Here is a 16,120-nt window from a genome sequence, read left to right as displayed (position 1 = left end):
CCCGGGGTCCGGATCTCTCTCTCCCGTGGGCTCCCGGGGTCCGGATCTCTCTCTCTCTCTCCCGTGGGCTCCCGGGGTCCGGCTCTCTCTCTCCCGTGGGCTCCCGGGGTCCGGATCTCTCTCTCTCTCTCCCGTGGGCTCCCGGGGTCCGGATCTCTCTCTCCCGTGGGCTCCCGGTGTCCGGCTCTCTCTCTCTCTCTCCCGTAGGCTCCCGGGGTCCGGATCTCTCTCTCTCTCTCTCCCGTGGGCTCCCGGGGTCCGGCTCTCTCTCTCCCGTGGGCTCCCGGGGTCCGGCTCTCTCTCTCCCGTAGGCTCCCGGGGTCCGGATCTCTCTCTCTCTCTCTCCTGTGGGCTCCCGGGGTCCGGATCTCTCTCTCCCGTGGGCTCCCGGGGTCCGGATCTCTCTCTCTCTCTCTCCCGTGGGCTCCCGTGGTCCGGATCTCTCTCTCCCGTGGGCTCCCGGGGTCCGGATCTCTCTCTCTCCCGTGGTCCGGATCTCTCTCTCCCGTGGGCTCCCGGGGTCCGGATCTCTCTCTCTCTCTCTCTCCCGTGGGCTCCCGGGGTCCGGATCTCTCTCTCCCGTGGGCTCCCGGGGTCCGGCTCTCTCTCTCTCTCTCCCGTGGGCTCCCGGGGTCCGGATCTCTCTCTCTCTCTCCCGTGGGCTCCCGGGGTCCGGATCTCTCTCTCCCGTGGGCTCCCGGGGTCCAGATCTCTCTCTCCCGTGGGCTCCCGGGGTCCGGATCTCTCTCTCTCCCGTGGGCTCCCGGGGTCCGGATCTCTCTCTCTCCCGTGGGCTCCCGGGGTCCGGCTCTCTCTCTCTCTCTCTCTCCCGTGGGCTCCCGGGGTCCGGATCTCTCTCTCCCGTGGGCTCCCGGGGTCCGGATCTCTCTCTCTCTCTCCCGTGGGCTCCCGGGGTCCGGATCTCTCTCTCTCTCTCCCGTGGGCTCCCGGATCTCTCTCTCTCTCTCCCGTGGGCTCCCGGGGTCCGGATCTCTCTCTCCCGTGGGCTCCCGGGGTCCGGCTCTCTCTCTCTCTCTCCCGTGGGCTCCCGGGGTCCGGACGGCTCCTAGCCCGGATCTCTCTGCTACTTAGGGACTCCGGTGGTTTCCGTCAGTGCCTTTTCCCCCTCCCTCTCTATTACTTTTCCCCTGGCTCTGTCCTCTCACTTTTATGTTGAAGCCCCCGCTACAAAGCGCTTAAAGCGGAGTCGCCTCTGGAAACCCTCCCGATGCACGGAAAGGTCACTGCCCCCTCCGCCCCTGTCCCCACGCGCAGACCGCGCCGGCCGGCGATCCTCCCGGATCCCGCAGGAGCTCCTTTCTACCTGTGGTCAGCGAGGGCCGGGGGGAGGACTGACCCGAGGCTGGGGGCTGGGATCCGCCCCGGGCACGGAAGATCTTCCAAGCGGGGCAATTCGTACAACCGGAAGGGAGGAGGGGATCCGAGGCAGTTCTGGGGCCTGGGAGCAGCCCGAAGAGGGAACTGCCCTTTCCGGAGGGCGGGGGACTGAGGCCTGGTACTGAGTGCGTCTCCGCTGCCCCAGAGCCGCAGGACTCGCCCGGCGGGCAGCGGGGCCTGGAGTCTGGGAGGAGCAGCAAACCCAATAAATAAAGACAGCAGAAGGGCACTAGATAAGATTACAAGTGCAATCCGGCTTATTGCTCATTCACTGAACGTTTCCCCTTCTGGAGGTCGGCTCGCAAGGACCTTTGTCCGGCACGGATACAGCAGTGACCGTCCCGCAGCAGGGTCAGGCGGGCCACAGACACATGGACGTCGGCCAGGACTTTAACTCATTACCTCAGACGAAGGCTTCCCTAGCCGGATGCCTCCCTCCCCTCCCCTCCCCTCGCCTATTTATGACCGGGGCGGGGGCTGCTGGAAGGCGTTTTGGGTTGTGGCTGTACCCTGAGTGCACTCTTACCGTTATAAGAGCGCCTCTTCATCCAGCATTATCACGGGCTGCTTGCTTGGGCAGGTTTGCTCTCTAGGATTATAGAAATTGGAATACATATGGGCACACATCAAATAACAGGTTTGCTGTTGTGTGTTTTCTTATCTCTTAATAGAATTATTTGCAAAATTAAGCTATTTCCTGTGTCCCACAGCGCAATCCCCTTCCTGCAACAGGTGCCTTTAAAGCAAAAGCAAAGACCGCAGCGTTTCTCTCTGCGCTGCCGGAGCCGTCCCCATAGATTTACTTTTAGCCCTTAATCCGTTTAATGGGTTTCCTGTCTAAAAAGGACCCCCGCAGCCTCCGGAGCAGAATATAAGAAGCGGATGTGAAATCTGTTTCTGATTGCAGCGCTCAGCCTTAGCGCTCTCCCTTTACCCCTGAGGATCCGGCGGCCTGGCTTAGCTGCCACTTTGGGTGGGGATGGAAGATGCAGAGGGAGGGCTGTGGGGCTGGGGGTTGGTATCTGATCTCCTCTCTCACGCCTGCTCGAATTCCCTTCCCTTTTTCCAGGCAGCCAGGGGCACTTCAGAAGATGCTGTGTGTGTGTGTGTGTGAGTGATGAATTGAAGGAAAAGGCAGAAAACAATCAGGACGATTCAATAAGAAGCATGGGAGAGGGGGGGGGGGGGTGCTCCGTGCTGAGCGCCCGCGCTCCCAACGCGCGCCCAGCCACCTCTCCTGGGCGCGCGATCCTGTATTTAAATGAGGGGTCGCGCTAAAAAAGGTGGCGCCAAGGACAATAGTGCGGCAACCCAGGAGAGGAGGCTGTCAGCGGCTTCAGGAAACTGATGCTCAGTTTTAGGAGCGTCGGTTTTCCAAACCCGCTGACAGCCATGGGTTAGGAAAACGGACGCCGGTAAAACTGAGCAGCCCTTTCCCTAACCTCATTTTTCTAAACATTTTTTTGTAACAGTTTTTTCAGCTTTGCTGTACACTTTCTCAGGCTGCTCAGAAATTACGCCTGCAGATTGGCCGCACTTTTTACTTTCAGTATCCTGGGTGAATAACTAATAGCGCTCATCACATGCATTTGCATGTGATGAGCGCTATTAATTTCCGACGCGCTAAACCCCTTACAGTATAAGGGGTAGTGGACGCACATCAAAACCGCGTGTCCAGGCCCGTGTTAAACAGTGCGCACGGCCAAGCGCATCTTACAGTATCGGCCAGAATGCAAGTCCACCTTTTGTGACTGGTCAGTCACTTACTTTAAAGTGGTTTACCTTCAGGTACCTTTAGGTATCCCCAGAGAGCTCACAACCTGAGAAGGAAGACAGGTGGGAAAACCCAGGGCTTCTTTTCTTGTCTCCGCTCTCAACTCAGGCTCATCAGGATAATTTAATTCTGTTCTGATTCTTAATTATATGAATGATTTCTTTCTTTACAAGCTGCAGTAAAACTCATCTCAACTAACCTATGTGCTTTCAACTTACAGGGCACAGACTGAGGACCTTCTCCCTGCAACTACAACCCTGAGAGAGACTCCTCTCCAACAGGCTGCTGCCACCCCCAGACCCCTCTCAAGTCTGAGTTCCTGTCCAGTGGGACCCCCTTCTCCTCTCTGCCACTTCAGACCCTTGGTCCAGTCCTGGAAGTCATCAGTTCCTTTGGTATTCCGACCCTTCGATTCTTCTGCCAGCAGGAAAGTCCTCCTCAGTCAGCCGCGGCTTAACCTCACTCCTGTGGTCATCTCTACATGAAATGCAGACTCCCCCACAGAATTAAGAACAGATGCAGAGAGAGAGAGAGAGAGAGATGGCTCGCTAACCAGTACCAGTCAGCTCGAAAGAGAATAAATTACCAGTTGGACTGCTGCGAGAAGGGGTGACTTCCCATGGAACACTGCTGGTCCTGGTCCTTGGCTCCAGAGCCAACACTGGCCCAGTGCCTCGAGATCCCAGCAGAGCAGAATTAGAGTCCCAGGCTGCAGTCTGCATGGACAGTTCCTGGGGTGAATCTTTCCAATGGGCTCACTGCCTGCACACTCATTTTAAGTGCTGGTAGCAGTGTGTGTGCCCTTGCCAGGAAGTTGCCAGTCCTTGAGGAGAGAACATCTCACATCCCTGTGGCTAGCTGGGACCATGATGATGAGCGACATCTGTGATCCCACCTCTTCATCCCCCCTTGGGGTGGTCACTGCCACCTGCATATCCAAGGTGGAGCTGAGGGTCTCCTGCAAGCAGCTGCTGGACAGAGACACCCTAAACAAATCTGATCCCAGTGTGGTGCTTCTGATGCAGTCCCAGGGACAGTGGATGGAGGTAGGTATGAGTGGGAAAAGGGGTTAGGGGTGGGAGAGGCAGAGGCTTTTGATAGAGGTCCAGACAGTGGATGGTGATAGGTGTGATGGTGGAGTGACCTATAGCACAGTCCCAGGCATGCTGAATGGAGGAAGACGTGCATTAATGGGGAAGAGTCAACATGGATTTTGCAAATCCATGTTGACTCTTCCAATCTATTAGAATTTTTTTAAGGTGTAAATAAACATGTGGCTGAAGTAGAACCGGTCCACATAGTATACCCTGATTTTCAAAATGCATTTGACAACATCCCCCATGGGAGGTTCCTCAGAAAATTAAAAAGCCATGGGATAGGAGGCAATGTCCTATTGTGGATTGGTAACTGGTTAAAAGATAGGTAGCCGAAAGTAAGGTATAACCACCAGTTTTCCAAATGGAGAGAGGTGAATAAGAGAATGCCCCAGGGATCTGTGCTAGGACCAGTGCTGTTTAACTTATTCATTAACGAGCTGGAAAAGGGAGAGGGGATTGAGGTGATCAGCTTTGCAGATGGCACAAAATTATTCCGAGTGGTCCCAACACAAGCTAAATATGAGGAATTACAGAAGGACTGTGCGAGACTGGGCAATTGGACATATAAACGGCAGATGAAATTTAGTGTGGATAAGTGGAAAGTGATATACAGAGGAAAGAAATCGCATTGTAGAGGCATAATATAGTAGGAGGAACCATTCAGGAGTCCTTGTGGAAAATATTTTGAAATCCTCCGCTCAGTGTGAAACAAATAGAATGCTAATTGTTCAGTAAGGCACTGAGAACAAAAGAGGGAATATTACAATGCCCGCTGCATCAATCTTGAGTATTGTGTGCCTTTCTGAATGCCCCATCTCAAAACAGATGGAGCAGAATTAGAAAAGCTGCAGAGTAGGGCGTCAAAAATGGGATCATTCGTTCATTTATTTATGGACATTTGATATTCCTCCTTTTTCAAAGTTGGTCTCAAGGCGGATTGGAATACATTTAAATGAGCAGAGGCTCACAGTCAAATCAGAGTTTACAATTAGGAAATCCCATTTGCCAATCGTTTTAGGACTTAGTTGTGTATTTCACAGTCCCTCAAGCTGGGTTGAAGATGTGGATCTGGGCTGAAAGACCATGCCTTAGCTTTGTTTCCTGAACTTAAGGCAGCCTGGCTCCAGGCGCAGGGTTAGTGGGACTTTCCAAATGTTTGGTGCACAACAGCTGAGACCGGGAAGGCTGGTGCAGGACAAATCTGGCAGCGGTCAGGGGAGGAGAGGAAAGAGGAGCCGTTGTGGTGGTCCTGATGGAACAGCTCCTCTCTGAGGGAAGTCTCCTTAGTTATAAGGCTTGATCTTGCAGAAGAGATGGTTGAGAGGGGACAGGCGTTTACAAAATTACCAGCAGCGGGGTGGAATGGCTACACTTTAGTAGCACTGGGACTAGGGGAAATCCCATTTGAATTTTAGATTTAGATTGAGAATCCAAATGGAATGTCCCCTAAGCCTCTACTCCATGGAACTAACCAGTAGCAGTTTAAAACACATTTTAGAAATATTTTTTTCCCCCAGTCAGCCCATAATTTAAACTGCGGACTTTGCTGCCAGACAATAGGATTAAGGCTAGTTATTTGAAAAAAAAAAAAAAAGGTTGGATAAGTGTCTAGGACAGGTCCATTGACCATTATTTAGCCAAAATAGCTTTGGATGTCTCTCTTTCTAGGAGGAGCAGCATAGAATGAGTTTTCCTACTTGGGAGCCGATTCACACGTCTGAGAGTCCCAGGATGCTGGGCTCAGGGGACCATTGGTCTTGTGCTGCTGAGCGATGGGAGAGGGACAGGGGGGGGTTAGGCGTGGATGGGGACTGGGTGCCATCGGGCCCTCACGGGGGTTTCCCCCTCCCTCTGCTTCTGCTGGATACAGACTGTTTTGTCTGTTGATGATTTCCATGTGTTGTTGCTGCCTGGTAATTACCGCATCACTTGCAATGCATCTATCAGACTGCTCTGCTGATTTCCAGCTGCTTTGCAAAAGGATGCTCCGTCGTGGAATTACTAATTACAGCAGGGGGACAGGCTCCTGGACCACGTCCCCTGGATGCCGCCGGCTCTTCCATCTTTCCCCACAGACTGGGGTTTCCGTAAGAGGGCAGGGGATCCGGCTCTGCTTTCTGGGAGCAGTCAGGCGCTGCCTTCAGGTTGCGCGGCTCTGCCGTCTTGGAAGCATCTCTGGCTTGTTATATTCATTCTCAGGGCTCTTTCTGATCGACTGTCAGGGATAAAGATAACTACTCCATAGGGACCTTCCTGTTCAGTTTTTATCTCATTTTTCTTGGGAATTTCAATGTTATAACAAAACAGAATCAGTGTAAAATGAGTTTTCCTCTGATTTTTCTCCTGATTTTCCACTCGTTTTTTTAAGTTCTAACACTGAAAGCCCCAGGAAAAATAAAATAAAAAGTGAACATAACGGTCCCTATGAACTAGTCCGTTATTCCAGTGCTGACAGACTTTATGGCTTTGATGACGCATGGCAAATAAAGAGGCCACAGGGAACAAACCGAGAATGAATTGTGCATGGAGAGAGAGCCACACCTGCATGTTCTGCAGGCAGCGAAGCAGTCCTGGGCTCTCAGACCTCCACACACAGCTTTAATTCATCCGCGCCTTTCCTGCTTTTGCTTGTCCTGTCTGTACACATGAAGAAGGGCTGGGACATGGGAGGACCCCGCTGGGGGGAGCTGGCTATGTACCTCCCTAGGGTGGGGGGAGGGGGAGACAGCACCTGCCCAGGATTCCCGCCCTGAGGCACAGCACATAGATCTCCTGCCATTATGGAAGGCCACTGTGTCAGCTGACCATGGAGTTGGGGGGCATTCCCTCAGTCAGATACGTGTAAATCACTGCCTGATATGGTGAACAAAAGGTACAGAGAAGGGAAACCAAGATGATAAAGGGGATGGAACAATTCCCCTATGAAGAAAGGCTAAAGAGGTTAGGACACTTCAGCTTGGATAAGAGATGGCTGAGGGTAGATATGATAAGAGGTCTATAAAATAATGAGTGGAGTGGAACGAGTAAATGTTAATCAGTTGTTTACTCTTTTGAAAAGTACAAAGACCAGGGGACAAAAAATGAAGATACTGGGTAATACATTTGAAACTAATAAGAGAAAATATTTTTTTATTCAACGCATAATTTATGCTCTGGAATTCATTGCCAGAGGATGTGGTGAAAGCTATTAGTGTAGCTGTGTTGAAAACAGGTTTGGTCAAGTTCCTGGGGGAAAAGTCCATTAACCATTATTAAGGTACAGTTGCATAAATCCACTGCTTATTCTTGGCATAAGCAGCTAAAAATCTATCTACCCCTTGGAATCCTGCCAGGCACTTGTGATCTGAATTGGCCACTGTTGGAAACAGGATACTGGGCTTGATAGACCTTTGGTCTGACCCAGTATGGCAATTTCTTATGTTCTCATGACCTCGCAGTGTCATAGCATTAAAAACTCTACAGTGCCTTCTATTGCAGAGGCTGATGAAGTGCCATCTTGTGACTGGGGGATGAACTGGAAAAGAGGGATGAACAGTGCTTATATGTTTGCAGCAGGGTTTATCCCTGTCCTGGGGTCTACAGAAGGGTTTTAGGTGTGTGCTGTATCCCTGTCCCAGGGGTCTGCAGCAGGGTCTCAGGTGTATGTGGTATCCTGGTACCTGGGGTCTGCAGCAGGGTCTCGGGTGTATCCCATATCATTGCACCTGGAGTCTGCAGCAGGGTCTCGGGTGTATCCCATATCATTGTACCTGGAGTCTGCAGCAGGGTTTTGGGTGTGTACTGTATCCCTGTCCCAGGGGTCTGCAGCAGGGTCTCAGGTGTATCCTGTATCCCTGTCCCAGGGGTCTGCAGCAGGGTCTCAGGTGTATCCTGTATCATTGTACTTGGGGTCTGCAGCAGGGTCTCGGGTGTATCCTGTATCATTGTACTTGGGGTCTGCAGCAGGGTCTCGGGTGTATCCTGTATCATTGTACTTGGGGTCTGCAGCAGGGTCTCGGGTGTATCCTGTATCATTGTACTTGGGGCCTCAGCAGGGTCTTGGGTGTATCCTTATCATTGTACTTGGGGTCTGCAGCAGGGTCTCGGGAGTGTGCTGTATCCCTGTCCCTGGGGTCTGCAGCAGGGTCTCGGGTGAGTGCTGTATCCCTGTCCCTGGGGTCTGCAGCAAAGTCTCGGGTGAGTGCTGTATCCCTGTCCCTGAGGTCTGCAGCAGGGTCTCGGGTGAGTGCTGTATCCCTGTCCCTGGGGTCTGCAGCAGGGTCTCGGGTGTGTGCTGTATCCCTGTCCCTGGGGTCTGCAGCAGGGGTCTGCAGCAGGGTCTCGGGTGTATCCTGTATCATTGTACTTGGGGTCTGCAGCAGGGTCTCGGGTGTATCCTGTATCATTGTCCCTGGGGTCTGCAGCAGGGTCTCGGGTGTGTGCTGTATCCCTGTCCCTGGGGTCTGCAGCAGGGTCTCGGGTGAGTGCTGTATCCCTGTCCCTGGGGTCTGCAGCAGGGTCTCGGGTGAGTGCTGTATCCCTGTCCCTGGGGTCTGCAGCAGGGTCTCGGGTGTGTGCTGTATCCCTGTCCCTGGGGTCTGCAGCAGGGTCTCGGGTGTGTGCTGTATCCCTGTCCCTGGGGTCTGCAGCAGGGTCTCGGGTGTGTCCTGTATCATTGTACTTGGGGTCTGCAGCAGGGTCTCGGGTGTATCCTGTATCATTGTACTTGGGGTCTGCAGCAGGGTCTCGGGTGTATCCTGTATCATTGTACTTGGGGTCTGCAGCAGGGTCTCGGGTGTGTGCTGTATCCCTGTCCCTGGGGTCTGCAGCAGGGTCTCGGGTGAGTGCTGTATCCCTGTCCCTGGGGTCTGCAGCAAAGTCTCGGGTGAGTGCTGTATCCCTGTCCCTGAGGTCTGCAGCAGGGTCTCGGGTGAGTGCTGTATCCCTGTCCCTGGGGTCTGCAGCAGGGTCTCGGGTGTGTGCTGTATCCCTGTCCCTGGGGTCTGCAGCAGGGTCTCGGGTGTGTGCTGTATCCCTGTCCCTGGGGTCTGCAGCAGGGTCTCGGGTGAGTGCTGTATCCCTGTCCCTGGGGTCTGCAGCAGGGTCTCGGGTGTGTGCTGTATCCCTGTCCCTGGGGTCTGCAGCAGGGTCTCGGGTGTGTGCTGTATCCCTGTCCCTGGGGTCTGCAGCAGGGTCTCGGGTGAGTGCTGTATCCCTGTCCCTGGGGTCTGCAGCAGGGTCTCGGGTGTGTGCTGTATCCCTGTCCCTGGGGTCTGCAGCAGGGTCTCGGGTGAGTGCTGTATCCCTGTCCCTGGGGTCTGCAGCAGGGTCTCGGGTGTGTGCTGTATCCCTGTCCCTGGGGTCTGCAGCAGGGTCTCGGGTGTGTGCTGTATCCCTGTCCCTGGGGTCTGCAGCAGGGTCTCGGGTGTGTGCTGTATCCCTGTCCCTGGGGTCTGCAGCAGGGTCTCGGGTGAGTGCTGTATCCCTGTCCCTGGGGTCTGCAGCAGGGTCTCTGTTGTGTGCTGTATCCCTGTTCCTGGGCTCTGCAGCAGGGTCTCGGGTGAGTGCTGTATCCCTGTCCCTGGGGTCTGCAGCAGGGTCTCGGGTGAGTGCTGTATCTTTAAACATGACCAAGACCAAGTTTCTTGCAGTTCACAGTCCCTACGCATCTTTTGATGGGAGTTCTATCTCATTAAATGATAATCTCTCTTTTTCAATCAGTAGCAATATTAAAAGTCTTGGAATCATTTTGGATGATACCTTATCTTTCTGCCCACAGATCAGACAGGTTTTAACACAGCGCTTTTATAGAGTCCATGTTTTTCCTGGTTTAAAAAAATTACTTTATGACTGATTTTCGCACAGTCCTTCAGGCTTCCATCTTCCCCATCCCTGATTACTGTAACAGTCTCTATCTTGGTTTGCCATACATTTTACATCCTTTACAGTTGTTACTCAAATCTGATGCCCATTTGCTTTCTGGACTTAAAAGATCAGAACATATCACTCCAGTCTTAATTGAATTACATTGACTTTCTATTTTGGAAAGAGCCAAGTATAAAATCGCCATGTTAATATTCAAACTCCTAAATGATGATACCTCACATAGGGCCAACTCGATGCTCAAGTTTTACCAGCCAACGAGAATGTTAAGATCTATGCATCGAGATCTCCTTGATATTCCCTCCCCAAAGGTAGCGAAGCTTCATATCACTTGAGAGTGCGCGTTCTCAGTCGCTAGACCTATATTTTGGAACTTTCTCCCTTTAGAAATGAGACAGTCCACCTCCTTGAAAGAGTTTAGAAAGCTAATCAAAACATATTTGTTTAAATTATATTACTTTTAATTATATTATTTTGTTGATTTTATATTCTTTTTACTTTTCATTTTTAAAGATTGAGTTTTATTTGTCAGAATTTTAGTTTGCAAGAATTTTATATTTTAATTTTTTTGGTAATATATTTTCTTTGCCAAACTAAGCATGGTGGTATGTATTTTATTTGTATTTCTGTTTTTGCTAAATTGATTATGTATGTTTTTTTGTTCATCGCTAAGGCCTTTATTGTGTTGATTGATTAAGAAATTTTAATAAATGTAAATGTAAATGTCCCTGGGGTCTGCAGCAGGGTCTTAGGTGAGTGCTGTATCCCTGTCTCTGGGGCCTGCAGCAGGGTCTCTTGTGAGTGCTATGTTCCTCTCTGGTTTCTGCAGCAGGGTCTGAGATGTCTCCTGTACTTGGGGTCTGCAGCCGGGTCTCAGGTATGTTGTGAATCCCTGTTTCTGGGGTCTGCAGCAGGGTCTCAGGTATGTTCTGAATCCCTGTTCCTGGGCTCTGCAGCAGGGTCTCGGGTGTGTGTTGTATCATTGTACCTGGGGTCTGCAGCAGGGTCTCAGGTGAGTGCTGTATCGCTGTCCCTGGGGTCTGCAGCAGGGTCTCGGGTGTATCCTATATCCCTGTCCATGGGGTCTACAGCAGCGTCTCTGGTGTATCCTGAATTTCTGTACCTGGGGTCTGCACAGGGTCTTGGGTATATGCTGTATCTCTGTACTGGGGTCTGCAGCAGGGTCTTGGGTGTATCCTGAATCCCTGTCCTTGGCGTCTACAGCAGGGTCTCAGGTATGTTCTGCAACCCTATTTCTGGCGACCGCAGTAGGGTGTTGGTTGCATGCTGTATCTCTGTAACTGTGGTCTGCAGCAGAATCTCGGGTGCATGTTGATTCAGATCCCAGCTCTCTTTTGACATTTTGCAGTATGAAGTCAATCTGGATTTAGTCAGCTCTTTGTTCAACGCCTTCTGTTATTATGGTAGCATCACAGAGTAATGAGCACTCATATCTCTGCTTCTCAGTTCTGCCAACGAGATCCTTCTGACATTCTTTCTGTGGCGGAAGGAGTGAAGTCAGAGCTGCAGTCTGCAGAGGAGGGGTGTTGGCAGTGATGACAGTATTTGATACTCCTGTTAGTGCCAGATAAGCTGGTCATCAGATGACCCTGTCTATACTGGACTGGTCCTGGCAGGTTTTTCCTATTCTTCCTGTTGAGAACCCAGGAGCACATACCCCAGGGATCAATATACCAAAATTGCAAACCATGGTGCTGTCTGGTCAGCCCACAGCTCACACGCTACTTTGGTGTGGTAAACACAGACTAATTTTTGTGGGCCTGGATCTCCCTGATAGAGGTTTAGAGGAAGAGTCTGTGATATGGCGTCAGATCTAGGTCAGTGGCTGAATCTATACAGGGAGATATATGGTGATTAGGGACATGTATTTATTTGAATCAAAAGTGTAAAATATGATGAATGAGCTTGTTTTTGTTTCTTTTCAAATGAACTGAAAATTAAAAAAAAAATTCATCAATGTTTTCATTTTTGGGAAACAGTGCACAGGGTTAGCAAATAGTGCATTCTATTTGCTAACAGTATGTCCTGTTTGGTGAGCTGAGAGGGGAATTAGTGATCTCCTGCTGTCCTCTCTTTATGGAATTCTTTGCTACTTGTGGGGATGATGTAATAAGCTGTGTGTGTCAAAACTGTGCACTGGAATTCAGTCCACAGTTTATTTACCCACACGCTAAGAAATAATTTAACTCCTGATGCAGTAATTAATGGCATACTAATGCATCAGGAATTTTAAAAAGCATGTCAAATCTGACCATGTGCACAGAAGACATGCTGAGCCCATATGCAATATGATTTATGTGCAAAAATCATTTTCCTCACAGAAAACGTTTTGTGCACACAACTAGTGTCTTCTTTGTATACTGCATACTTTATGGATGACTTATGCATACAAACAATATTTGGCAGATATAAATCATGGTTAATGCCCACAGAGAATTAGTTCTGTTAGGGAATAGCCACTGCAATTAATTGCATCAGTAGCATGGGATCTTCTTGGTGTTTGGGTAATTGCCAGGTTCTTGTGGCCTGGATTGGCCACTGTTGGAAACAGGATGCTGGGCTTGATGGACCCTTGGTCTAATCCAGCATGGCAAATTTCTTATGTTCTATGATTTAGGATCATAAATCATGAATTCTGTGCATTAAAGTGGTGCCTGTAAAAGTTGTGCACAAAAAAATATGAATTAGGAACATAAGAATATGTCTTGCCATACTGGGTCAGACCAAAGGTCCATCAAGCCGAGAATCCTGTTTCCAACAGTGGCCAATCCAGGGCACAAGTACCTGGCAGGATCCCAAGGGGTAGATTTCAAGCTGCTTATTCCAAGAATAAGCAATAATGGTTAATAGACTTTTCTTCCAGGAACTTGTCCAAACCTTTTTTAAACGCAGCTACACTAACAGCTTTTACCACATCCTCTGGCAATGCATTCTGATATTTAATTATGTGTTGAGTAAACAAATATTTTCTCTTACTAGTTTTAAATGTATCACCTAGTAACTTAATTATGTGTCCCCTAGTCTTTGTACATTCTGAAAGAGTAAACAACCAATTTGCGTTTACCCTTTCCACTCCAGTCATTATTTTATAGATCTCTATCTCCCCTCACCCATCTCTTCTCCAAGCTGAAGAGCATATTTATTTATTTAAAAGAACTTCTAAGCTGCACGCTCCACAGATCGTGGTGGCATGCAAGGTAACCCACATAAAACAAAAAACAAAACCATACATAAAACCAAAAATCATTAAAAACACAGGGCATCAAATTAACCTTCAAGTGGCAGGCACATATATTTTTCTTCAGAATAACTGTCTTCTTTATTGTGACATAGGCCTCTATCTTATGGTTAAGAAATACAGTTTCAGGTGGTACTCTTCAAAGGCTGCCTTACATAGCCAGCTTAAAGCTATTTTGCATTCTTTAGAATCAGTCATCTTGGTGTGACGTGAAGTAGGCCCTAGCGTTCCACAACCTTCGCCCTGTCCCGCACTAGCCCCAGATGGGCCTGACTAATGAATGCATGGTACATCGAGAAGTCCCATGTTAGCAGAACACAATGTTCATTGCAGGTTACATAAATGCAGATTGGGGCTGAGCAGGGCCATGACGTGGCGGACGCGACTCGTTCAGGAGGAGGGCAGAGGGCAGCAGAAGCCAGCACTTCGGAACAAGTCTCAGCGGGCTCAGGGACAGCACGAGCTGGTGAGCTGATGGCGGTGGCCCCGGCGTCCACTCCGGTAACGGAGGAAACCGGAGGAGTGCTGAATACCTCTGGAGGGGAAGTCTTGCTGGCGGGTCTATCTCCAGTGCGAGGAACGGGTGAGTCAAATTTGAGACCCCGTTTTTTGATGCCTGGGCGGCCGGACAAAATAACTTTGGAGGCGATTTGGGACATTATGGCAGCTTTGGTAAAATCGATTGGGGACTTCCAAGATAATTTAGAAGGAATGGAGCAAAAATTGGTGGTCTGTGATACACAGATAAAAGATATGAAGCCGAGACTGGATAAAGTTGAAACTGAAGTGGGGAAAATCCAAGATACAAATTTAAAGATTATAAAGGACATAAATTTAATTACTAGGAGAGTAGAACATATGGAGAACTATTCAAGACATTTGAATTTAAGGTTTCTAAATTTCCCGAAAATGATAGGGGAACTACCTTATATCTGTATACTCTTTTGGATTAAAGGAAGTGTTTCATGTTGTGGAATTCTTTCAGTACCAGGGTTATATGGGTCAGATTTTAATGTTCCCTTCAAGTTACTAGCTGCAGAGTTCTGTGGTAATTGTAAAGCTCTAATATGCATATCAGAGATTCCCAAGAGAAGGGAGTCACAATCATGTTTTATCCGTATAAATGGCGTGCACAGAGCCCCAGTGCTATTTCCTCCAGGCTCAGCCCCACAATCTTTCCTCCACCTTTGAGCAGGAGTTACATTTAAAAAGTGATGAGGTGAGCCTGTGCCCCTCTCTGCACTGGGGAATAACAGCCACTGCTTTCATTAGCATGGGATTTGCATGGGGGAATGCTAGTTCATGCACACGTTTTCCCGCAGGGTTTTCTGCACATTGTTTTGTTATAAAACGCAGTGCCGCGTGAGAAATACAGTTTTGCTCACAAACGTATTTGTTTGCTGATGGCTTTCACTCTTCAGGCACCTACCCTTGGTTTTCTTGAGATCAAGGGCTGCTAAGGATTATAATGGGCCATAATTAGGGATTTGGAGCCCTGAACGAGCGCTCTGTGGGGCTGGTTGTGGGTCCCGGTTGGAATAAACTGTGGAGACCTGGCTTCAGCTCTCTGTCTACTTGTGGTAGAGGGCACAGAATGGGAGAAGATGGATTATTATAGATACAGCCATTGGACAAAATGGCACCTGCCATAACGCTCAGGTACATTAAAACAGCCGAGAAGGCTGCAGGACTGTGGTTTGTCTTGGTAGCTCAGAGGGCTGCCGTGTGCGATGCCAGCAGTTAAGCAGCTGGGAGATGCATTCCAGCATCCGATCACTTCTTGGCCTTTGTTTGGATAAGATCCATGAGCTTGGGATGATCTCCTCAGGTTAATGCCCTGCTTCCCAGCCTTACAGGGGACACAGGAGAAGTAAAACCCCTGCTTCAGAAGAGCTCTCTTTTTTTGTCTGGCACTCAGCTTCTGGGAAAGCTGCAGTGACTGCTGTGGGATTCCTTGGCCGGGCCTGTAATCACTCAGTTTTGTTTTGTTTTTTAAATTTATATTCTGCTTTTCAACACTTTAAGGTGGATTACATTCAGTGTTATCTGTGGGTCAGACAACTTGGGCTGGCCCCAGGATTTGGTCTGTGGTGCCTGAGTCTCATGTACACTTGGGAATGACCTTTGTAGTGTTTTCTATTAAATAAAGTTACAGCATTTCTCTATTTTCAGCCCCAGGAGCTTGTGTGTGCACTTTGTTTTTCTGTTCCTGCCTGGGATTGGACTCAAGGAGCTGCAGTGTCAAAAGAACATAAGGCTTGCCATACTGGGTCAGACCAAAGGTCTATAGAGCCCAGCATCCTGTTTCCAACAGTGGCCAAGCCAGGTCACAAGAACCTGGCAGGATCCCAAGGGGTAGATAGACTCCAAGCTGCTTATCCCAGGGATAAGAAGTGGATATCTGCAATTTCCCCTTAATAATTAAAGGACTTTTCCTCCAGGAACTTGTCCAAACCTTTTTTAAAAGCAGCTTTCACCACATCCTCTGGTAATGAATTCCAGAATTCAATTATACGTTGAGTAAAAAAAACATTTTCTCTTAGTTTTAAATAACTAATTTCATTGTATATCTTTGTACTTTTCGAAAGAGTAAACAACTGATTAATGTTTACTCGTTTCATTTCTTTCATTATTTTATAGACCTCTATGATATCTCCCCTCAGCCATATCTTCACCAAACTGAAGAGTCCTAACCTCTTTAGCCTTTCTTCATAGGGCAATTGTTCCATC

At 49.4% G+C, this 16,120-nt stretch overlaps 1 protein-coding gene across 1 annotated transcript in view; it reads left to right on the top strand.

The window, feature by feature from the left end:
* Positions 1-3,400: 3,400 nt before the first annotated feature.
* Positions 3,401-16,120, top strand: part of LOC115096073 (copine-7-like) — a gene marked incomplete at its 3' end in the record, with an annotated part of 51,114 nt that continues 38,394 nt past the window's right edge. Inside the window, exon 1 of the mRNA XM_029610618.1 lies at positions 3,401-4,218. Coding sequence (XP_029466478.1) covers positions 4,039-4,218 — 180 coding nt within the window. The remainder of the gene's footprint in view (positions 4,219-16,120) is intronic.

Source organism: Rhinatrema bivittatum, chromosome 7 (assembly GCF_901001135.1).
Source record: "Rhinatrema bivittatum chromosome 7, aRhiBiv1.1, whole genome shotgun sequence".
NCBI classification, from domain to species: domain Eukaryota; kingdom Metazoa; phylum Chordata; class Amphibia; order Gymnophiona; family Rhinatrematidae; genus Rhinatrema; species Rhinatrema bivittatum.
The sequence above is the reverse complement of the archived record's forward strand: the minus strand, read 5'-3'. Positions and strand labels throughout refer to the sequence as shown.